Source organism: Cicer arietinum, chromosome 2 (assembly GCF_000331145.2).
Source record: "Cicer arietinum cultivar CDC Frontier isolate Library 1 chromosome 2, Cicar.CDCFrontier_v2.0, whole genome shotgun sequence".
NCBI lineage: Eukaryota > Viridiplantae > Streptophyta > Magnoliopsida > Fabales > Fabaceae > Cicer > Cicer arietinum.
This window is the reverse complement of record NC_021161.2, coordinates 42,347,642-42,372,894: the sequence shown is the minus strand read 5'-3', so window position 1 is coordinate 42,372,894 and position 25,253 is coordinate 42,347,642. Positions and strand designations below refer to the sequence as shown.

The following is a 25,253-nucleotide window of genomic DNA, read 5'->3' as shown; positions in this document are numbered from 1 at the left end:
TTTTCGTAGAATAATGTCCAACTATAGTCAACTTGTTTATGCAAATCTACCTTATGATACTTTCTCGTGTTCCTCGGAGGATGTGGAATTTCTTGAGGTAGTCAAAATTGTAATTTCACTCTATCAGTTTGATGCATTTCTATTATGTAGAAATAAATTAAATTTGTAGATGCATTCCATAGCCAATTGTCTTCTGGATGATCGTATGTTAGACGTAGATATGGCCTCCAGATAAACTGATATATAATAAGTTTGTTAGTAATATATGCATAAGAAAAATAAAATAATAGAAATAATATAATGGTTTAATATATTACATCGTTAACGGTTATATGATCAATTTTTGATCGATATCCAGCGGTATGATAACGAGGTGTATCGCTAAATTTCATACCCTTTCCATTATATCTACAAAAATAAATTTGAATGTTAGTGAATCAATTGATAGTTTTATAAATATAATATTTAACTTTTTTTTTATATTTACCTTTTTGCGAATGGAAAATGAGGCTCAAGATTATTTATTGGTGCAAGAAACGGCATATGGTACCATGCCCGAGTTTGAAGTAGATGTGAACATCCACTGATCGACATAAGACCGGGTTCAGATGCACGACACAATTCTCTATAAAGTGTTGTCAACCACGCTGAACCCCAACTATATTCTCATGTCTCTCACAAATCTCTCAACAAGTGCAACCACATAATATGTACTCTGTTGTGGGATTTGTCAAGCATTAATATACCGTCAATCAATTCTAAAATGTATGATCTACGATGTATAATTATTTCTTCATTAGATGATTCTGGAGTTAACATTGAAAATGTTTCTCTTAGCCATTTTAAATTTATAAATTCCCTTTTCTTTGAGATTCAGGTGGCATGACTTCTAACAAATCTAAAAAATCATATGTTCATGATACCATAGTTGATCCAGTTACAGCTTTACCCCCAACACCTAAGCCAAGAAGCAACACAACATCTTCTAATGTTATGGTACATTCACCCGTTGGAAGATGAAACGTGTGGGTTTCAGGTCTCCATCTTTCAACTAAAGCAGTAATAAGTGAATTGTCTATTTTATAACTTTATATTTGTGATAAGTTACCAAACCCGACTTCATTCAACAATGGAATTATTAAAGAATTTGGTGCAATGTGTTTATGGCTAAGTGCAACAAGTGCAACCACCTCTCGCAAATCTCTCAACAAGTGCAACCACATAATATGTACTCTGTTGTGAGATTTTTCAGACATTAATATGCCGCCAATCAATTCTAAAATGTATGCTCTACGATGTATAATTATTTCTTCATTAGATGATTTTGGAGTTAACATTGAAAATGTTTCTCTTAGCCATTTTAATTTTATAAAATTTCCTTTTCTTTGAGATTCAGGTGGCATGACTTCTAATAAATCTAAAAAATCATCTGTCCATGATACCATAGTTGATCTAGTTACAGCTTTACCCCCAACGCCTAAGCCAAGAAGCAACACAACATCTTCTAATGTTATGGTACATTCACCCGTTGGAAGATGAAACGTGTGGGTTTCAGGTCTCCATCTTTCAACTAAAGCAGTAATAAGTGAATTGTCTATTTTATAACTTTCTATTTGTGATACGTTACCAAACCCGGCTTCATTCAACAATGGAATTATTAAAGAATTTGGTGCAATGTGTTTATGGCTAAGTGATCTTAAATTTTGAGATGAGTCCTGTAATAAGCAAAGAATAAAAATATATTTGAAGATATTAGAATGAGATGAATCATACTATAGTATAAAATATATTTTAGAACGAAACTTAGTATAAAATATAAAATAAAAAAATATTTTAGAAGATATTATAATAAAAATATATTTTAGAATGAAACTTAGTATAAAATATAAAAAAAAATATTTTAGAAGATATTATAATAAAACTATATTTTAGAATAAAACATATAAAAAAAATATTTTAGAAGATATTATAATAAAACTATATTTTAGAATAAAACTTAGTATAAAAATATAACATAAAGTATTGTATTACTTACAAAATTTTGAATATGGTGTAGCGCTGATCTGTGATTATCATCATTCCATAACAATGCCATTTAGATGAAATATAAAGACCAAGGAAGAAATATTAATAGTGGAAGAGTGAAAATATAAAGAAGATTTAAGTTGTGAAGAGTGGAAGAGTGAAGAAATATGATCATAGAATTGGCCTATTTATAAACAAGACAATACTTTGAATGACCAATAAAATATTATGCATGATTTCACACAACAAGAACTTTGAAAGTACACACTTCTGGCAAGGATTAGATTGGACGGAGAAGGCTAGAAGGCTAGAAAGCTTATCACATTTTTGCAAGTTCCCAACGTGAGAATATGAATATATTATGATTCCCCTCTAAATCGCCATTTGGAAAGGCGATTTCTCAAAGCTTTTCCAAGGTCACCTTTGTGAATGGCGACTTGCTTTAGGGGTGTGTCACGAGCTCGCCATTTGAGATGGTGACTTATCAAAGGCATGTTCACGAAGTCGCCTTTGGGAAAGGCGATTTGTAAGGCAGTGCATGCATGCACGTCTGGGCTAGTGCAGAAGTGTTGAATTATCACAATGGCAATGCAAAAGTGTTGAATTATCACAATGGGATTGGACAAGTGTTGGAAGCATTTTACATCATTGCATGTATCACAATTGGTTGTCTATAAGTATGATATATTATTTTCATTGCATTTCATCTCAATCTCAATATCTCATTTTCATATCAATGGCACCAAAAAAATATAGTTTTTCTAATTTATTACAATGGTGAAATATGTGAAAGACAAGATATTGGTAAATATTTCAAAAGTGACGAAAAAAAAGCCATTCGAGTTAATTTTGGATGCAACCTTACCTACTTGAAGAAAAAAATTGAAGCAAAGTTGAGGTTAGAAAATCAAAAGGTGTTTAATATAATTTTTCGACACCCTATCTCATTTGGACAAGGCCTAGTTCATTATGAATTGTTAAATGTTGAAGACGACGAAGATGTTGAAATCGTGTTTGATGTTCATAAATATGGCCGCAACTCGGATCTATCGAGTTATATGTCACATTTGAGGATGGTAATCCATTATACGATATTGGTCAACCATCATCCTCAACCACACCTCACCCTAAATACCATTTTGAAACACAAAATACTTATTCTTTTCAAAATTATGAATCTTACCAGCCCGACCCATACCAACCCGAACCATACTTTGATCAGGCCAAAACATCTGACCCTGAACCATCTCAACATGAACCATATATTCCACTAGGTGATATGGCCGATTTTGATCAACAAGAAATAAGTGAAGAGAGTGAAGAAGAAACATACTTTGATGAAGACGAGGACGAGGACGACGAAGGTGACAATGACAATGGTGACGATCTAGAGCCAACATACAATCCACCATTCCATATGCGTAATCTAAATTTGGATTATACTTACCAATCCTCCGAATTTATATGCCATCTAATGAACCACCTCCATTAGATGCATCTCTTGAGATTGGAATGAAGTTTAATAGCAAACCATATTGTCAACTTGCAATTAAGCATTATCACAAAAAACATGAAGTAACAATTTAGATTTACAAGGAAGGGGGTTTGAATTGTAAATGTACTTTTTAAAAATTCCTGTTAAAAACTTAAGAAAATTACTCAAGATTGATCTTGGTTAGTAAAACAGAGAAACGGAGAACGTTCTTGATTTTATTATAAAACAGAGAACGTTCCTTGATTAGTTTAAAATAGAAATTTAGTTTGTGTTTTATCTTAGTTAATCAATTAAGTTTAACAAATAAAGAGATATGATAGAGAATACCACACAAAGAAATATCCTGGTTCACCCAAATTGGGTTACGTACAGCCCTCACACTGTGAGATTTTCCACTAAGTGTTTAAAACAAAGAACATTCTTGATTTTACAGCACCTAGTCTAGATCAACCTTGATCTATTTTAATCTCTATTACTTTCCACCCAGAAAGCAACAACAGCACCTATCTAACTTTGATAGGATTCAATGCACTCTAAACAAACTATAAATAAACTCTTATAGTTTGAGTTTTTACAATAAGATTGATTTTGACATAATCTAAGGTATCTCAACTCTTGTTTGAGATTTGATTCTTTACAAAGAAACCATTAATGATCAAGCAATCTGATGTGAGATTTTTAGAACTGCTTCTTCTTTGCGAATTTTGAGAATTTCAAGTATGTATGTGATTGATGTTTGAGATTTTACAGCACTTGAACTTCTTTTCTTGCTCCTGGATATTGGTCTTCTATTTATAGGCTTTAGAAGCATTTAATGAGGGTCAAAAAGAGCTGTTGGTAGTGCTCTGTATTTTTGACTGAAACCAATATTTCAGAATAAAAATAATCCAGCCATTGATTTAAAAACTGCTTTTTGACTTTTCTGTTAAAGCTTTAAATCAGTTTTGTCTTCTAGTTAAAGAGTCTTTGAAGTTTCTTCCTTGATCTTGGATGGTACAGTTTCAATCTTGAGTCTTGAATGTAGCCCATTGAGTTTGAAGAAGAATTATAAGCCATTGCAGAAGAGAAGATGTTGATGTTGGAGTTATGCAGAAAACAGAGATTGATTATCAATCTGGATCTGTCAATTTTGATCTTTCTGGAGATTTGATGATCAATCTGAAGTTCCTGTTTTGATCATTCTGGATGTCCTTTGTAATGTCTTATCATATATCAAGGTTGATCAAACTTTTTTGACAGTCTGATTTTAGAGTCACAAACTGTTCTTATTTTTGACTGTTTTTTGAGTCCTTTTATTTTAGTGATCAGATAACCTTTTTGATCTGGAATGAATCCTACATGTTCCTTGCCATGTATTGAGTCTATTTGAATGAAATTTCGAGGCATAATCTTTGTTAAAGAGGTGGAGAATGATTGATCAATATGTTGTGATGAACATTCTTGAAACTGGAGATCATTCTCTGTTTTTATGCAGAATGTTCTTATTGTTCTCTTTTCTGCTTTGCTTGATTATGTTCTTAAATAAATTCACTCAAAAGCACAAGTTAAATTAACATAACATTTTAGAATCATAATTAACTTTCTTAATTAACATTTGTTTATTTTCATCAAAACTTTAAATATGGAGTTTGTCTCAACAAAACACTCCCTCAATTACCGTGTAGTGAAATCTGATCAATACATGTATGTAATTAAATGTGTGAATCTACAATGCTTGTTCAAATGCAGGGCTTCGTTAAGTCAAAAAAGTAAGCAATGGGTGATTGATCGTTTGAAAAGGTCCTACAATTGCGGAAATTCCTCTATGTCACAGGATCATACCAAGCTCGACTGTAACATCATATGCGAAAGCATAAAGTCGCTTTTGAAAGTTGATCCATCAATTAAAGTGAAGCTGATCATTGCACATATTTGGGAACAATACAACTATACAATCACTTATATAAATGCATGGATGACAAAGAACAAAGCTATCGAAACGATTTATGGGAACTGGGAAAAGTGTTACAATGACCTTTCAAGGTGGTTGTTGGCTATGCAAAAATTTATTCCAGGAACTATTGTGGAAATGGAAGTATCACTTCCATATTCTGATAATACTCTATTACAGGGGTCGAAAATTTTCAAACGACTATTTTGGGCTTTCCCTCCGTGCATATTCGGGTTTAAATTTTGTAAACAATTTGTCTCAGTGGATGGAACTTGGTTGTACGGAAAGTACAAGGAGACTCTTTTGCTTGTTGTTGCACAAGATGGAAACAAAAATACAATTCCCATTGCTTATGCACTTGTGGAAGGTGAGACAGGGGGTGCTTGGAGCTTTTTTTTGAAAAATCTAAGAAGGTATGTAACACCTCAAGTCGACGTTTGTTTGATTTTAGATAGATGCGAATCCATTAAGAGTGCTTATAATAATCCAAATAATGGTTGGCATGATCCTCCGTCAACACATGTGTACTGCATCCGACACATTGCACAAAATTTCATGAGAGAGTTCAAGGACAAGGAACTTCAAAGAAAACTTGTTTGTATGGGTAATGATCTAATTCTTCTTAGTATATTTTCCACTTATCACTTTATCATATTTGATAATTTTTACATCATTTCTAACAGGATATACATGTTCCTTGTTCACATGTCATAGCTGCATGTTCTTATGCTCGTCAAAACTATTTAGTGCTTCTACCTGACGTGTACAAGGTTGTTAATGTATTTAACATCTACAAAGAAGAGTTTCCACATATACCTAATGAAGGATATTGGCCCACATATGAAGGTGAAATATTGTATCACAATCCTCAAATGCGGAGAATTAAAAAAAGGTCGTCCAAATAGTACTCGTATTAGAACTGAAATGGACGTTAAAGAAAAAGTACCAAGAAAATGTGGATTATGTCGATTAACTGACCATACTCGAAAACATTGTCCAAATGTTACAGCCAGCTCTAGTCAATTATTATAATTTAAAATTTCTATTTATGTATTTTTATGAATTATAATAATTATATATATATATATATATATTATTTTTGTTATTACAATAAATATTGAAAAAAAATTGAAATAAATGTTTTTTTTTTAAAAAAACCTTTGACAAATCGGAAATTATATCGTAATTTAAAATTTCTATTTATCTATTTTTATGAGTTATATTAATTATATATATATATATATATTATTTTTGTTATTTCAACAAAAATTGAAATAATTTTTTTAAAAAAAAAAATCTTTGAAATATTTTCATTTCGAACTTGAATTTCCTAAAATTTTATCGTAATTTAAAATTTATATTTATCTATTTTTATGAATTATATTAATTATATATATTACTTTTGTTATTTCAATAAAAATTGAAATAATTAAAAAAAAAACCTTTGATAAAAACTTTTTATGAATTATATTAATTAATTATATATATAATTCCATTAAAAATAAAAATAAAAAATTGAAATTTAAAAAAAAAAATAACCAAGTGGGAAGTCGCTATTTGGAACTTGGACTTCTTTAAGTAAGTTGTCATTCCAAATGGCGACTTGTAACTAAAGAAAAAAAGACATTTTAGTATAATTTTTTCAAATGAGGTCCTTTTTACTATTCTATTAACAATCATCATAATAAGTTAGTAACATAATATTTCCTTTGTTTGCTAGAGACTAACTACGATTTAGCTAATAAATTTATCATAGTTAATCACATATGTTCTTGTAGAGTCAATAATTGTATACCGTGTATATGCATTTCTCTCTCTTACTTGTGTGACCGAAGAGAATTTATACCTATTGTGAAAAGCTACCGAAGGGCTTTTAAATGAAGTAACCAAATTGTCAAAAAGGCACATAGTTTGAGTACAAGTTTGGTAAAGTTAGAGGATTAAAAGCTTGGCTCCATATACAAACCTTTATGAGTTGTTGTGGTGGGAAGAGCATCTTATCTAATATACTATATCCTTAAAACAATAATATCAAACATTGAAAAATAGCATCTACACTATTCTAATATAAAAATTATTTTTTATCATAACGGATCTTTTGTCTCTTGTTATTATGAAATTGTTGAAACAAACGTTACGTGCACATCAATTCTCAATTAAGTTATTTTTGTATGTTTTCATTTGTCCACTTTATACCAAGCTTTTCTTGAGAGACATTTTTCGGTTGGCTGTTTTTGTTTAAAATTGTTTTTTTGTTATCAAATTTTTAGTATTGATGCTTCTTTTATAAAGCTTTACTTAACTTTCTGTTAGTGTAAAATAACATATCCTAATCAAACTTAAAATTAAGACATCATTTCCCACGAAAAGGAATAACTAAAGAACGAAAAAAGTAACACAAAATAACAAAGGGCGAATTCGTTTCCAATTACACGGTTGGATCCTTGTAGATTTAAAAGTAAGAAAAATGAAGTCTTTTTTCCTTCCTTTATTCTTTTTTCTTTTTTGATAATACCCTTTATTCGTTTCTACTTATATGGTATTTGATAACACAAGAATCTGAGCAATATTCAAACTGCAAGCTATACTAAGGAAGGCATTAATAAGCATTAAAAATAAATATATAAGTGGTATCCATAAATACATATCAGTTCTCCGTATTTATGATGTATGATTCTATACCCTAAGTTATTTAACCAAAAAGTAAAATAAATAAATAAATAAATAGTTATATCTTTTTAATAAATTTAAAACTTGTTTTAATGAATAATTAATGTAGGTTTAATTGTAACTTTAGTATTAGTTTTTTATTTTAAAAATAGACAGTTTTAGATTATTTTTTAAAAATTTTGTACTAAATATAACGATTTGATATATTTTAAATATTGTGACATATGATTTTATAATATAGGATAATTTATTCATATGTTATTATTTAAATTATAAAAATGAAATTTTTCTAAAGTTGAAAATTAAATTTTTAGATAATTTTATTATTTTAAAATAGGAATACCGATTTTGTTAATTGATAAAAATAGGAGACTAAAATTACAATTAAGCTATTAATATATAAATATTATTGTTATAACAAACTTATAATAAAAGCATGGATTTAATTCTTTTATACCGTTAAGATAAATAATTTTTACACTATCACTTAACCACAATAATCAAATATATTTAAATTTTACTACAATTATTTCTAAAGTTATATTTATGAACGATTTTGATTAAGTGACAATGTAAAATTTTTTACGATAATTAAACTCTAAAAGTGAGTCTAGTTCGAGTTAAATGAACTATTTTAAAATTGAAATAAAAATATTAAATTTGGTAAACAACAATAATTTTGTTTCATATGGTTTTGTTATTCAATTTTTAATTGTTATATTTTTGATGAATGAATATCTTTATTAGCACGTGAAAAGCTATACCTTAGAAAACGAGGAAGCAGGAATAAATATTATAAATGGGATAGAATATATAAAAATTAAACATAGAAAAAGGGCATATACATTGGCGAGTGCACATGTCCGTGACTGTGACGAGGAGAGAGACTTTGACTTTAACGCATTCACACGCAAAGCCAAGCCCAACTTAATAATATTTCTTAAATATAATCATAATTATGGATTAAACATAACACAAGCTTTTAGTGTTTCCCAATTAAACCCTTCTATTCACCACTTTAGATAATTATGAAGATATTTTAGAAGCAAATATGTATGTGATTGGATATATGCGTAGAATCTTTTTTAAAAGGACTAGTAAAAAAACAATTGTGAAGGTCAAGACAAAGTTAAACAATTTCCACTAAATGACTATCAATATATTTATAAGGTCAAAAATGTGAAAGTATAAAAGTAAATTAGGCATTGGAGGAATGCAAGCTGACAATAGTAAAAATTGGATATGTGTCGATTCAAAGCGAAAAATGTGAATTGTGATAGAAAGTTACTGTCATTGAAGTAATTATTAGTCATTTTACTTATCTATAAATAGTAGTTTTTAAAAGAAAAATATTAGTTAAAATACTTAATTTTCGAAACATACTTCAAAATTAAAAAAAACAAATTCAAGTTTTTCAAAACTTAAATATGTCTTCTTTGTCAATAAATATACTTACACTTTTGTAACTTTTACTTTTCAAGTTACATTTCTATTTCAATGTTGCTTTACACTTTGTTTATCTTTACTTGCAAATTTACCTTTCTACACTTTCATTACAATTGTTTTAAGTTCTACACATTAATTAACATCATTTTAAATCCACACACTTTAATTAATGTTGATTTAAATTATTATTCGTTACTTTGAATGTTCCTTTCAAATTAGCTACTAGTCCAATTTTAGTCAATTTCAACCTTAAACATTTTTTGAAAAACCACCCTCTACAGATAAATTTATCATTTAATTTGTTCTGATTTTTATAGTTCATTAATTTAAATATTTATTTGTGTTTTAAATTTTATTGACTTTTCTTAAACCAAAAATTACATTAAACACCAACAATAATACCAATTAAATTATATATAAATATATAAAATGGTTTTATTGTTGGGACAACCTTCCTTATATTGATGCATATGCATTCTAAATGGTTTTAGAAAAAAATGGTTTAAATGTAGTTTTCGCATCAATATCTTTAATTCCATTATCATTTGGTTATATAAATTTAAATTTGAAGTATTCAACCTTTCTAACATTTTAATCGAGTCCTTTATCCTTATACACTTAAATTATTTGCAATTTTTACAATTACTCTTTGTCTACTGATTCAATTTACTTTTTGCACTTAATTCTTTTTTTGTCTATACTACTTTTTGCACTTTAAAAGCTTTGTTTACATGCACAACATTTTTCTTCTGTATAATCTTACTTTCTAATGCAGTTTACTTTTCAATCAGGCTTGATTACACGTAAGTCCATCCTTTTGTGTTTTTCATTTCTCTAAATCAACATTGTTTTAATAGAAGTACCAGTAACATACATTTCATTTTAAAGATAAAATCTTTATAATGACGCCCTACTAATCAATTAACTCATACAAGAAAATTTTAAAACAATGGTAATAGAAATAGAAATTAACTATCTTACATTATTTGTATAAAAAAATTTAAAAATTTCAACAAATCACAATCACTTATTATTAATTATTAATTTTCAAGTGTTTTTAACAATTTGATGATGATTATGACTAACTCAAAATATATAAAGTTTTATATTATCATGGTATATAAATATAAAATAATAAAAGTTATAAATTGAATCAAATATAAAAATCTATAAACTGATTTGAAAATCTAAAGTTCATCTATTTGAATTAATTTATAAAAATATAATTAAAAAAATTGATTTCAAAATAAAAGAAAATTGATTTTGCAAATTAAAAATAGAAAATTAAAACCATAATTTTGTGGTAATTGAATAAGTATATATATCATTTGTCGACATGAAAAAAGTAAAAAGAAAAAAGAAAAGAGCAAAAATAACCGTTGAAGGAAATCGACAACATGTGTAACAAGCAGCCACATGTCATATCCAGTTTCCCATGAGATTTTCTTTTTCTCTCTCTCTCTCTCTCTCTCTCTCTCTCTCTCTCTCTCTCTCTCACTCCTTTCTTCTTCTTCTTCTCTTCTTCATCTCTCTCTTTCTCTTTCTCTTTCTCTCAATTCCTTCTCCTCTTTCGCTTTCACTCCCTCCTTTTGTTTTCATAACAACAAAACAAAAACATAAACACATTCACCAATTGTAACGAATCAACAACATTAACACTTTCAGTTTCACTTCTACTTCACTTCACTTCACTCTCTCACTCATCAATGTCGTTACTTTCTTTCTTCTTCTTCTTCTTCTTCTTCTTCTTCTTAGCTCTTCCATTTTTCAACCTCTCAATAACCGCTTCCACCGAATTCGACTTCGGAACTTTAACTCTCACAAGCCTCAAACTTCTCGGCGACGCTCACTTAAACAACGGCACCGTTAGTCTCACTCGCGACCTCGCCGTTCCATTTTCCGGCGCCGGTCAAGCTTTTTATTCCCGTCCGATAAAATTCCGGCAACCAGAAACTCACATTCTAGCTAGCTTCACAACCTTTTTCTCATTCTCCGTCGCAAATTTAAACCCTTCTTCAATCGGCGGTGGTCTCGCCTTTGTTATTACACCGGACGATGATTCACTCGGCGACGCCGGTGGTTATCTCGGTCTCGCCGCCGATGGGTTTTTTGCAGTTGAATTTGATACCCTAATGGACGTTGAATTTAAAGATATTAATGGGAATCATGTTGGGGTTGATCTTAATAGTGTTGTTTCTAATAAAGTTGGTGACTTGGATTCAATTGGGATCGATCTTAAAAGTGGTGACACGGTTAATGTGTGGATTGAATTTGATGGATCTAGTAATGGGTTTAATGTTTGGGTTTCTTATTCAAATCTTAAACCAAAAGATCCAATTTTGTCTATGAATCTTGATATGGGTCAGTACTTGAATGATTTTATGTATGTAGGGTTTTCTGGTTCAACGCAAGGTAGTACAGAGACTCATAGGGTTGAATGGTGGAGCTTTAGCTCCTCTTTTGTTTCGAGTTCGGGTTATCCTTCGGGTTCGCCGCCTCCTCCGGCAGTTAATTTGATGAATTCGACGGCTGAGTCGGTGAGGTCGACGCCTCCTTCGATGGCTCCTTCGGCGAATTCTTCAAATGTGGAAGGGAAAGTGAGTAAGTCTTCTTGTCATAATGGGTTGTGTAAGCAGGGTTTGGGAGCTGTTGCTGGTGTTGTTACTGCTGGTGCTTTTGTTTTAGCACTTTTTGCTGGTTCTTTCTTTTGGTTTTATACTAAGAAAGTGAAGCGTGTGAGTAGATTTGATTCTCTTGGATCGGAGATAATCAAAATGCCTAAGCAGTTTAGTTATAAGGATCTTAAATCTGCTACAAAGTGTTTCAATGCTAATAGGATTATTGGTCATGGTGCTTTTGGGACTGTGTATAAGGGAATTTTGGCAGAGAATGGTGACATTGTTGCTGTGAAGAGGTGTAGTCATAGTAGTCAAGGTAAGAATGAGTTTTTATCTGAGTTGTCTATAATAGGTAGCCTTAGGCATAGGAATCTTGTTAGGCTTCAAGGATGGTGTCATGAGAAAGGCGAGATTTTGTTGGTGTATGATTTGATGCCTAATGGGAGTTTGGATAAGGCTTTGTTCGAGGCTAGGACGCCTCTTCCGTGGTCACACCGGCGCAAAATTTTGTTGGGTGTGGCGTCTGCTTTGGCTTACTTGCATCAGGAGTGTGAAAATCAGGTGATTCATAGAGACATAAAGACCAGTAACATAATGTTAGACGAAGGGTTCAATGCGCGATTGGGAGATTTCGGATTAGCAAGGCAAACGGAGCATGACAAGTCTCCGGATGCCACGGTGGCTGCTGGAACAATGGGGTATCTAGCACCTGAGTATCTACTCACAGGTAAAGCGACCGAGAAAACCGACGTGTTCAGTTACGGTGCTGTGGTTCTTGAGGTGGCTAGTGGAAGGAGACCTATAGAGAAAGATGCTGCGGGTGCCGGTAAAGTCGGGGTTAGTAGCAATTTGGTGGAATGGGTTTGGAGTTTGCATAGGGAAGGAATGTTGCTAATGGCTGCTGATCCGAGGCTCGAGGGTGAATTTGATGAAGGGGAGATGAGAAGGGTACTATTGGTCGGGCTAGCTTGTTCTCACCCCGATCCAATGACTAGACCGACAATGAGGTGTGTGGTTCAAATGCTAGGGGGTGAGGCTGAAGTGCCAATTGTCCCGAGAACTAAACCAACAACAACGGGTCTCAGTACTTCACACTCCCACCTCTTACTAAGTTTGCAAGATAGTGTATCTGACTGTGATGGTATAATCACAATCTCTTCTTCCACATCAGAGAACAGTTTCAATGGTGGAGATATAGTCTGATGAAAAAATCTTGGCTTGGACTAAGCCATTTTTAATTATTGATTCATAGTGTAAATAGAGAGAGAGTATCATATATGTATTCATTTGTTCATGTATGTAAAGTAAATGACAATAAAATGCAATTAAGAACCTTGAGAAAGAAATTTTGGAGTTAACGCAATTCTGCCTCTGGAACTCATAAATCATGGCAGAGTGTTGGTGTACACATTTTGGCACAAATTTATTCAAGTGGATCATCTGATGCTGCAGAGCAATGCAAGGATGTTACAGGCAATTTGGGGAGGGTTATGGAACTTTTGCATAGATAATTTGTTCTAGTACTAATGGATGGCCACTTGTATAAGGCAAGTTTGAATTAAGTAATTGATTCTAAACAAGCTTTCTGTTGAATTAAGTTACCTTGCTATAATAAAGATGAAATTTCTCTTAAGCCTTATCCTTTGCCTTCTCCATTGCTTTCAAAGATTCTGTATTTTTCCACTTATAAAAAGTTCAATAATGTGTGTGTGTGTGTTCTATTAAAGTTCAATTTGAATTAAGTTTCACAATAAGATGTTAATTAGCTTTTGATGTAAAAATTAAAACAGTTAACATTTGAAAACATTCATGATTTAGAGGAGCCAAATCTCCTCCATTAATATCATCATGTCACATTACAACATTTTATAGTTCAGATTTTACATCTCCTAACTGAAGTTCCACTCTGTTTCATTCCATCATCAATGTATCATGTATGAGTTATTTGAGAAATGTATGCAATGATCTGAACATGAGGAAGTGCCATTGGGAGTTGTATATGCTTTATAGGGAAAAGGAACGTATGGCTGGATTTATCTGTAACTAAATGCCTTTTCCCTACTAATATTAGTAATTTGTCAATATTTAATATACAAAACGTGTAATTTTAGTTTCAGTATTCTATGCACATTTCGTTGTTAGATTTACGTGATTGCACACATCTTATTTGATATCTACTGTTTAGATGGCAACCTTCTGGTATGCAGCCAATTGCTACTCTTACTCTGCTGGCCATCACATTGACCTTTCTAGCATGGTGGATTTCTCAATTCAGAGTTGCTAAAACTTTGATGAGGAAATGGAGTTGAATGAGCAAATCGATTTTTGAAGGCGTTATCTCAGGTTAGTTAATACATACACATTAGAGATATGTTTGTACACCACCTTAATGTTTGTGCTCAACATACTATATAAAAGTGTTAAACTCTTTCTTTCTTTTACTAGAAATTGTATGTTTAAACAGAAGTTTTAGAATATTTAATAATGAGAAAAGTTAAACAATTTTTTGGGTATATAAGAATAACTTGGAGTTGAGAGCACACACATATAGTAGGTTTTCACATCAATCAAAATCTGGATTAGAGAAATGGCTTGAGTTACTCATATATATACTGCCTAATTTATATATATAAAAAAATTATAAACTCTCCCATATATAGCTTCAATAAAACAAGATTCTAACAAACACCATTCATCTTCTTCCTCTCTATCACAAATTTCTTCCAAGCTGTAGTGATTTACCTTTGGGTCTCCAGAACACTTCTTACAAATCATTACATTGCCCCCATTGTTTGCATCATCATCATCTTTTTCAGCTGTAAGTGTTACAGTGTTGCTACTGATTACCTTTGCAGGAAGAAAATCCAGCTCGTGGAGCACCTTGGTGATGTTGATAACAAGACGATCTGCAAAGGTACACGGAAAGTCCTCCCTGATCACAACACGGAAAACTGTCACGTGCTGTGCATCTGCCGACATGGCTGGCACCATCCAACCGAAGCGCCTCAGCATGTCAGAGATTTGGAATTCATTAAATCCGCCGTGGTCCCTCAAAGTGAAGGCGACTAATGGTACACCATCATCTTTGGATACAATGTCAAACTGACCCGTTTTCTCTAGTCCCTCCTTAAGTACCATCATGTTGTCTCTGCAGTTTTCATTCACATTTCTATATCCCTCCTACAAACCCAATTAACACAAATTATCAGTTACATATAGCATCAAGTTTCGGATAAATGTTAATGTAGGTAGAATCATGTAACTATAAAAGCATGGTTTGGTGATTTAAAGTTCTGACATGGATCATCTGCAATCTCTTTAGCCACACCTCATTCGTTGGATTAATCTAATGAACGAGATATAATATTCTCATCCGTTAAATTAATCTAAGGATTTAGGTGCGGCTAGAGACCATAGAAGATTCAAGTCCATAAAGTTTCATCTTGCCGTGTCAAGACGATCCAAGAAGGGTTGGACCCATTGTGAGTGTCATGTAAATAGTCTTAAATTTGACTTATGAGAGATTGATTCAAGGATTCCAACTTGTAACTTCTTAATTGATCATATTGACTACAATCCAATGGTTATGCCAAAGCTCTTCTTCAATCATTTTACTTAAAAGTATAGTTAAAAGTTTGTTACTTGTGAGTGTACATGTAGAGTAACAAAAACAAATGGATTATAAATTGGTTGGTAGTTTGTCACTTTCATGATGTCTTATTTACTTTATGACCCAAACGAATTAGTAGAGCAATAACTTGACTAGAACCTGCATTGGATTTATTATGAAACAAATCAGTACAATCATCAGGTTTAAGCTAATAAATTAGATTAGGACATAGTGAGACTGATTCAAGTCTATTCTAGTTAGTAGTTAGGCCAATTATTTTTAATAAATTGGCGACGGGAGAAAATAGCAATAATTTAAGGGGTACTAATGACCATTTTACAATTGTCTCTTACAGGATTTGAACTTCATTCCTTGAAATAGTTATTATTAGTGTATTAACACCTCATGAACAAATAGACCAATTGATTGTATTTACTTTTGGAGAAGTTGAGAGTGAAGGTGAGTTGATCAGCTCCAAGGTAGTTATTGTGGAAGATGAATTTGTTTCTTGGTAAAGAAATGGTGCAATGAATCCGCCACTCGCCGCATTCACATGAATTGGAGTGTATGTTTGGAACCACGGTAGCTTCTAATGTGCAACCACTTGTACAAGCTACTATTTAGTAATGTCGTCAAACTCACCAACATTGCGACACGAGAAAGAAAATCAGAGTTTTTTTTTTCTATCTATGAGGAGATCGTTTAAGCGTTTTACATCTTCAGACTCTCCGTTTAGTGTCTTAAACTCGATTAACGATTCATTTTAAAATACTCAGTACTATAAATTTGAACAACAATGATTCTCTAGTAAAATGGCAGAAGAAAACATGTGCTAGAGCTGAACATTGGCACCAGTGAGACAATGTTGGGATTATCACAAGGCTTCCCTTCAATTTTCCTTCAGTTCTGCCACTTCCTCTTGAATGCTGATCCAGCCAACATTATTGCTTCTGACGAACCAACAGTTCCAACACTAACTGCAGGTTCAAGTTGTGCATTGAAAAGATGAACTATCATGTTAACACAACGGTTCTTGCATGGTAAACTTCAATACATATATTGAGCAAATAAATCATTTGAAGACTTTTTGGGACCAAATACTCGTTCGATTCACTGAGTATCACTTTAACGAAAAATGTTTGTTTTAAAATGAATATCATTTACAATGTAATTTTAATTATTTTTTTTAATTGTATTCTCTAATTATTGTTGTGAGTATAATAGTAGAAAACTAACTAATAATTAATAAAGATAATTTGATAAAATGATTATTATTTTTTTAATATGTGTAAAAATCTTAAATAATATTTATTTTAAAATAGAGAATAATAAATTTTTTTATAAGGTAACTTCTATATTACATGAAGTATTGTTAAAAAAATATTAAATGATGATAAAAATGTAACTAACGATAATGTCGAACTAAATAGTTTTTTTTTTATCAGTACGCGAAAACTATTTAAAACTCTAATGATGATAGACATTATTTCATTTAAGTATATTTTTGTAGTTCTCTTCATTTTCATGGCTAGAACAATGACTTGATCGATGTCTATTTGATACAAACAAAAAAAAAAAACAAAATATGTGCTCTTCAAAACTGAATTCATTGAACTAATATCAATTAAATCACTCTATCAATCGTGAAAATGAAAAACAAAATGTGTTCTTTAAAATTGAACGTCGTGAACTTTTACTTTTAAAAAATATTTTAATTCTAATTTAAATTTTAAATAATATTTATATGTTAATCCACTTTAAATCATATTTATGTTGTTCCAGTGAAACGCTTGTGTTATAACTTCTTACTGAAATCCCATGTTGAGGATATTTTTGTAAGATCAACAACCTTGCCGACAATTATAAGATTTCATGAGTTTGTCTTTTAATTTTAGCTTTACTCGGAATTATGTAGGAAATTCCGAAATAACCTAAATAATATTTTTGCCCTTCAACCAACAATAAAAAAATAATTGCCCACTAGCTACTAGCAAGTACGATGCTATTAATTTTATTTTGCGTATGGATAAAGTTACTATTCAAGCCCCACAGGCATGCCAACTTTGTGTTCCTCCTTTTAGCAGCACATGCAATTCATCTTGACCTTTTTGTTTGTATAGTTAGAGAACTAAAGAGGGCGACGTTTACTTTTCTTTTTCTCTCACTGGATAACAAGATTAATTACTTTATCTTTGTACATAGGAAGACATTTTCTTCACATAATTTATACAAGAATATTCTATTTTTTTGGAGAATTCTCATACATGTGGGGCTCAGATAAGTTTGGCACTGAGGTGGATAGGTTGGATTTTTGGCAAATTATATGGTAATCTTACTCTTAAAAAATACTTTTTAATTTGTCTTTACACATTAAACTTTTGAAAGATACAAACTAAAAATTTTCCCCTGGAAAATATATTGAGTAGCAACTAATTTTCTTTGAGCCATTCAATTACCAATATTTTGAATTTGATTTTATACAATAAATTATAATATGGACTATGGTTTTATATGAATCAATTTTAAAAAATGTTTAAAACTTCAATAATCATGTATGTTGTCTCTTAAATATAGATGCTAATGTCCGTCTTCTTTTAATGACTGATATAGTGACTTAAATAATATTGATTCGATAATTATAAAAAAAAAACATATACTATACAAAAAATAAGATAAAAATCAATTGAATAATAAATTCTCATTAACATTTAAAAAGGAATATATACAAGTTTGATATCTCGTTACAATACTAAATTGAAAATACCAAAAGTGAACAAAAATAACCAACTATATGTACAAAGGGAAATAATAAAAGATACATCAAGTATTCTTTGATTCTTCCACTAGACGAGTATCTTTTGATTCTTCCATGGGACACGTATCCTCTGATTCTTCCACTAGACGTGTATCATTTGATTCTTCCACTAGACGTGTATCATTTGATTCTTCCACTAGATGTGTATCCTCTAATTATTCCACTAGACGCGTATCTCTGATTCTTCAACAGGACGCGTATCCTCTAATTCTTCCATGGGACATGTATCCTTTTATTCTTGTACGGGACGTGTTTCCTCTTATTCTTCCACGAGACATGTATCCTCTGATTCTTCCATTGGACGTGTATCCTCTAGACATGTATCATCTGATTCTTCCTCTGATCACGGTGCCTTTGGTTCATGTATCTTCTGACCACGTTGCCTCTGATCTGTTTATTCCAAAATGTGTTGACTCTGATTCCAGTTTTGAATTAGGGACTTAGGAATAAATTATCATTGATATAGTATATTGCTAAGTTGTTTATAATTGTTGAGAATAAAGACATTGCATACAAAACATCTCAAGTTTAGTTCATTCTCATTAATCAGATCATGCATGGCATTATATCACGGTAGAAAAGTTTAAGTTGTTCTTAGTATGGTTCAACAGGTAAAGGAGAACAAATAGGACGTTGATTGAAGTTTGGTCAGACCATCGTTACCGCTCATGACTAAATTATCTTGGTGACCATATTGAGATTATTGAGAGACTTTTCTTTGTTTACAAAGAAAAGATTTTTGAAGTCATGCATAGTTTCTTCAAAATAATAATAAAAGAATCATTTCAGTTAAGTTTTATTAAAAAAAAAATTAAAAAAAAAAAGTTGAAGTTGAGAACTTCAACTTGAGATGCTTCAGAATTTCATATATTTTATACCTATTTATGAAAGAAATATTTTCAAAATTCTCATTTCTTTATTTGCAGAGTTCACTGAGATTTTATATCTAACCTCTTTTCTTTTATTTCTTAGCGGTGGGAGGAACATGAAATACGGATTTAGCATCAAATGATTAGTTCCAAACTTGTTGAAATTTGAATTTGATGTTTTTATTTTATGATGTAATCAAACACTTGTAGTTCATTTCCAAATGTAATATTTTATGAATTTGTTGAACAAATTGTAAACTATAATTATGAATGTAGTTTTCAATTTAGTTTGGTGATTCTAATTTATTATTCATTATTATTTGTCTTTGATTTTTTTAAGGTGAATGAATCAAATTGTCAAGTTTTAATAATTGGTATTAGGTGTTACAGCAAGATAGACCCAATCTAGGGTGCCAAAGATCAAAATAAGAAGATAACAATTTGTTGCAAAAATAATTAAAAGTATTGGCTACAAAGGCTAAAACATGATTAATAGGTTGATCCAACACATATAAGTGATGCTTAGTCCTAGCATACCCAATCATCTTCAAGGTTCTGAAATCATAAAGTATGAAATCATTGGAAAACATGATAGTGCCAACATGCTTAGTAATCGTAAAAGATCCATCAGGCAATTGAATTGAACATTTATAGGTGTCGTGTTATAAAAAGAATGAAAAAGATCAATAGAATGACAAACGCGATGAGTTGCACAAATATCAATTATCCAGTCAAATGTAATGAAAGAGATACTTTGTGTGTTGTTAACATTGTAATTAACATATGGTGCACTTGTCCAGTACCTGAGTTAGTGACAAAACCAAATTCTTCTTTCTGATTGAGTACAGTCATGACTTTGTTATACATGTCAGGAGTGATGGTATAACCTGATTTTTCAGCATCAGTGGTGTTGTGTGAAGGATTAGTGTCATCAGGTTGTGTAGTAGATTCCAAATTGTTGATGGAGGATTGTTTGTCACGAAATTTAAAACTGGGTAAAAAACTGTGCTTAAAGTAGCAAGTATTCACTGTGTGACCTTATTTTCCCCATAAGCTACACACCTTGAGATTTTTCATTGCTGTTGTAATTATAAGGGCGACCTCTCTCACGACCTCCACCTTGTTGAGTGAAGATTCTTGATTGTTGTTGGTCATAAGAATTTATTAATTAATACATGTTATATTATTATTTTTATAATTCAGGTATTCATAATTGCAAAGACTAATTTTTTAAATTTTATGAGATCTAAATAGATAACAAATCTCCCCCTAAGAATTTTTGCGTTGTATACCCAAATTCAAGTTTGACACTAAATATTTGATATTTATGATAAGTGCTTGGGATAATAAATAATTAATTAATCTATTTATTCATATATTGAAATTGAAACACAAAATTATGGAAAATAAAATTGGAAAACTATTTATCCATTAAACTAATTATAATAAATAATTTCAAAAAATAAAATTAGAAAACCGCTCGCTCTTCTTACTTTTTCTAAAACAATTATGTCTGTTTCAATAGAAAATCTAGCTTTCAATTGACACTTACACAATTGGGTCAAAAACAATTACCTAATCAATGAAATGATATAAATAATATGAAATTAGTGTATAAGCTCTTTCAATAATCAAAGAAATAACAGTTAATTTAATTATAAAAAAAAAAAAACAGTTTAATTATTTTTAATTACTATTGTGAAGAACTCATTAAAATAAAACAAAAATAACTGGTACACATTCTAACTATTTTTATAAGCTCTTCCAGAAGTTCACACAATTCTTTGTTATTAAATCTTAATAAATTGTTTACAAGGCACTCTAAAAAAAATTATAAAATTAGTGCTGAAGCTTCAGTGACTTTGGCAGTAAATATGTAACTTTTATCATTCAGTATGTGACTTTTCAACTCTATAATTTGTTGTTTTACTCAGTTTGTGACATTTGACAGAAAATATGTAATTCCAAAGGTGATTATAACTCAAGCTTTTAGATGGAAAGCTCGAAGATTGACCCCAATTTTTGGCAATTTGCAGATTGCGACCTGCATTAGGATGGAGCTCGTATACCGTCAACGAGCTCTCTCTTTAGACATAGAATTCAAATGTTCAAAACAAAGCATCAGGACGAATACAAAAAAGAAGAAAAATGGAATGGACCAGAAGGCCCCAGAGGTCGGTACTACCAATCTTGCGATACAAGTAATTCTGTACATACTTCACTTTGTGCTGCCAAGGGGTACCCTCAATGGCCCCTGATAAAAGTTGAAAAACGATAGTAATTAGTTCAAACTTGAGATAATATTTATATATCAATTGATAAGTAAAAAGAGTTCTCACCCATAAGGACTTTGATTAGGATATGGAGATATTTTAATGTTGATATGAAACTTAAGAAAACAGCTTTCACAGCGAAATCTGGAAGCATGAAAAGAAAGATAAGATGCAAAACTCATTCTGCAAGGCCTCTATAATCAAGACAAGCTTTCATGAAGACTTAAGAAATTACAAGGTAACTTACAAATGTGTGTTCCGGGCATTTTACACAATTCACTATTCAATTTTGGACATAGACGACCATATACTGCATATTTGGTGTAAGTTTGCAATCTGATGAACCGTGAGACATCCATCTTTCTAATGGTAGACCTTAGCAGTGCACTAGAACGAAGAAGATATATTAAGAACATCAAGTAACATAAAGTTTTAGCACCCAATAGAACAAGCATGAACTCTGTTTCTTACTCAACACGCAATATAGCAATAAAATCTGGCGGCATAGATTCCATGAATGAAGACAAGTCCTCAAACAACAGAGATTTTAATTCATGTTTCATAGTCTCTTTTTCCTTGATTGACATTCCATAAGAATATTTGCTGCAGCAACTCACAAGAAAAAGTTACATCATATTTTTTAAGCTAGAAAAAAAAAAATTATTAGGAGCAAAGATTACAAAAGAGAACAGGATGCCATTCAAAAAAGAACAGTATGCAAGGAGTTTTCAGCAATAAATCATAGGCTGAGAACCAAAGAGAAGCGAAACATTCAATCATCAAATCGTGCATGCATCAGATGAGCTCCAAATCCTGTGGTTCTGAGCTTGCAAATTGCACACATTGGTCGGGTTTGAATTATGACTTGGATTTTGGATTATTTTGAAGTTCATATATAATGTATCAGTTTATGCAATAAGTTGTTCACTTTTTTGACTTAAAAATGCTAATATTTTTATGTTTTAGAAGTCTCTATTGAAAATATAAATGTTACTTTTAATCATTGATATATGTATCTTATAATTCACAATGAGATACAATTCAAGATTTGAAAAATTGGTCTACCAGCTCACAATTCAAATGTTGATTTGATAACCTTGATGTGTATAAAATATAAAACCAACATAATACATAGACAGATACGCCAATTCCAGAGGTTTGTGCTATATAGTAGCAATTGTCATGCATCAACAAACAAAAAGTTAAGAAGGAACCTTTCAATAGTTGTTCCAGTGAAAATGATGGGTAAGTATCGAGAATACTTCCCGGCACCAAATTGCTCACCAAGCCACAGTGTTTTCTTCAAGTCCTTGAGAATCAAAGCTTCCCATAACTGACAGAAGTCTTTTCTAAATTCTTCATCCAATTCCCTGTACACTGCATGATCTAGAAGAACTGCAAAATGGTTCCAAAGAGAGGGGTCAGAGGTCGGTCAAAGTTCAACTCTTCCAATCTTCTATGTTTCAATTAAAGTCGAGTTAGAGAAAAACTGATCTCAAATAAACAAGTGCGTACCCAAAGAGAAACCATTAGGACCTTCAGGAGAAACTAGTATATTACCAGGATGTGGATCACCGTGTATGTAACCATGCACAAATATCATTTCAGCAAACAGCTCAATCAGTGATTTTGCTACCTTCAGTAATAGGTTTAGAATCCATCAGTTAAGTAGTTAGAACTTATTAGTTAGCATTACAAGAGTAGGTCAAACTGAGTGAGATTTTCAGATTCCGTAATCATCTGATTGTACACCAATCATCAACTAATTGCTAATATTTTACCACAAGAGAAAATTACAACCAACATAAAATACAATTACACGAGTTCACCAAAGATGTGTCAAGTTAACCTTTTCTGGATCAACCCCAATCCGATTCAGAAAATCCAAGTCATCAATCTGAAATTTAGTAAGCATCTTATTAATAGAATGTAACATAATGCAATATACAGAAATCTAAAGCAACGCACAGCTTGAATAGCAACATCACTACAAGCACACTGGAGTAACATAATTTGAAATGACTCATACACAACTGACTTTGTTGAGTAATAATTCCACAAATATTTTACTGACATATGCACAAGTTTACGCTACCTGAGCAGCGTAACATACAACATCAGTAATAGAGTTTTGTTTCTGCTCACCAGAATAAAGAATCGTCACTACAATCAGAAAGAGTAATAATGCAGATATTTAAGAAGATAAGGGTGTTTATCTCAATATGCAGTCATGTTTACATTTTCCTTTCCACCTGTCCTTAGTTTTTTAGTCTCAAGTAAAAAAAAATTATAATTCATATCTTGATGACCCTTCTTTGTACAAGTTTGAAGGACAAAACTCTAAAATTTCATTACTTAGTAAACTAAGAGACAGCTTGTCCAAAGACAAGAGTACTTTTTATCCTCGAGTGGACAATGTAGTGTAGATTCTTTGTAAAGTAGAATAGGTTCAACACATCCTAAAAAATAGTTATAGCTTATAAATTGCATTTCACAATCATTATCTTTGTAATCTCCACGTATAAAATAAAGGCTAGAATATGTTTTTGGTACTTTATCTTTTACTTAAAATTCATTTTAATCACTTATCTTTTATGATATTTATTTTAGTTCTTTATCTGCATGCGTTATACGAGTTCATCCTTTTACCTATAAGTATAGGTGTCAATTTCACAAACACACTAATTATTGGACTGAGTCCACATGTTGGAGGGGCCAAAAAATTTCATATCTAAAAAATAATAAAATAACAGGTCAGGGGCCTTAAAAAATTGTCTCAATAAAGGGCCTAATATTAAAGGGCTTTGGACTTTAGAGCTTAATTGACAGCTCTACTTACAAGCATAACGACCCAAACTTATCTATACCTTCCTTTCACCATATCTATATCAAAAAAGACAAGACAAAAAGAACAATAATAAGAAAATTTGACAAAAGAAGGAGGGAACTATGAGTGGTGTGCCGCAAGCTGGTGTGCAAACTTTGAAAATAACGAATGCTAAAAAAATTTAGGGACTTTGGGGAAGAAAACCACATAATATCTCTTCTCATAAGCAATATGGTGCTCTGTATAGAATGGAAATCAATAGAATAACGGCAACATGGTGGCTATAAAGCCCTATTCATGCAAAGAACAAGGAAGGGTCAATCTGGTGCTATAAAGCCCATCTTCATGCAGGGTCCAAGGAAGGGTCGGACCCATTATGGACCAACAGTAGGCAGCCATACCTTGAATTTGCAAGAGGCTGATTCCAAGACTCAAATTGGTGACCTAACATGGCAACAAATCCAACAGTTGCACCAAGGCTACCCGCTGTAAATCAGCAGAATATGATACAAAACATGATAGAAACTAATTAGAATTTTATGTTTCATGTAAGATGAACAAAAGATTCCTCTTAGGATCTTGACAATTTTTAAGAGATTTTTTATGTCATCTAACCATCTGTGCATAGTCAAAAGTATATATGCTAATGGATTGAATTGGCAAGAGCATAAGGAA

The 25,253-nt window shown here is 31.4% G+C and overlaps 3 protein-coding genes across 5 annotated transcripts in view; 1 reads left to right on the top strand and 2 right to left on the bottom strand.

The window, feature by feature from the left end:
- The first annotated feature begins 11,026 nt into the window (after positions 1-11,026).
- LOC101491412 (L-type lectin-domain containing receptor kinase VIII.1) lies at positions 11,027-14,528 on the top strand. Its single transcript, XM_004490736.4, has 2 exons — positions 11,027-13,731; positions 14,370-14,528. The coding sequence occupies exon 1, from the start codon at positions 11,273-11,275 to the stop codon at positions 13,385-13,387; it is 2,115 nt and encodes a 704-aa protein (XP_004490793.1). The 5' UTR covers positions 11,027-11,272; the 3' UTR covers positions 13,388-13,731; positions 14,370-14,528.
- Positions 14,529-14,847: 319 nt separating this feature from the next.
- LOC101507151 (glutamate decarboxylase 1-like) lies at positions 14,848-16,811 on the bottom strand. The gene is given in 5 exon segments (XM_012713039.3): positions 14,848-14,944; positions 14,946-15,364; positions 15,910-16,002; positions 16,231-16,383; positions 16,722-16,811. Coding segments are annotated over 5 exon segments (837 nt in total). The 3' UTR covers positions 14,848-14,862.
- A 4,438-nt stretch (positions 16,812-21,249) lies between these two features.
- LOC101490673 (uncharacterized) overlaps positions 21,250-25,253 on the bottom strand; it is a 9,973-nt gene continuing 5,969 nt past the window's right edge. For 2 of the 3 annotated variants that reach the window (XM_073365293.1, XM_004490732.4), the window contains 7 exons: positions 23,601-23,648; positions 23,267-23,387; positions 22,966-23,146; positions 22,223-22,354; positions 21,999-22,138; positions 21,818-21,895; positions 21,250-21,732 (listed from right to left, as the gene is read on the bottom strand). In XM_073365293.1, coding sequence (XP_073221394.1) covers positions 21,587-21,732; positions 21,818-21,895; positions 21,999-22,138; positions 22,223-22,354; positions 22,966-23,146; positions 23,267-23,387; positions 23,601-23,648 — 846 coding nt within the window. In that variant the 3' untranslated portion in view covers positions 21,250-21,586. The remainder of the gene's footprint in view (positions 21,733-21,817; positions 21,896-21,998; positions 22,139-22,222; positions 22,355-22,965; positions 23,147-23,266; positions 23,388-23,600; positions 23,649-25,253) is intronic. The other variant, XM_004490733.4, reaches the window with a different exon arrangement.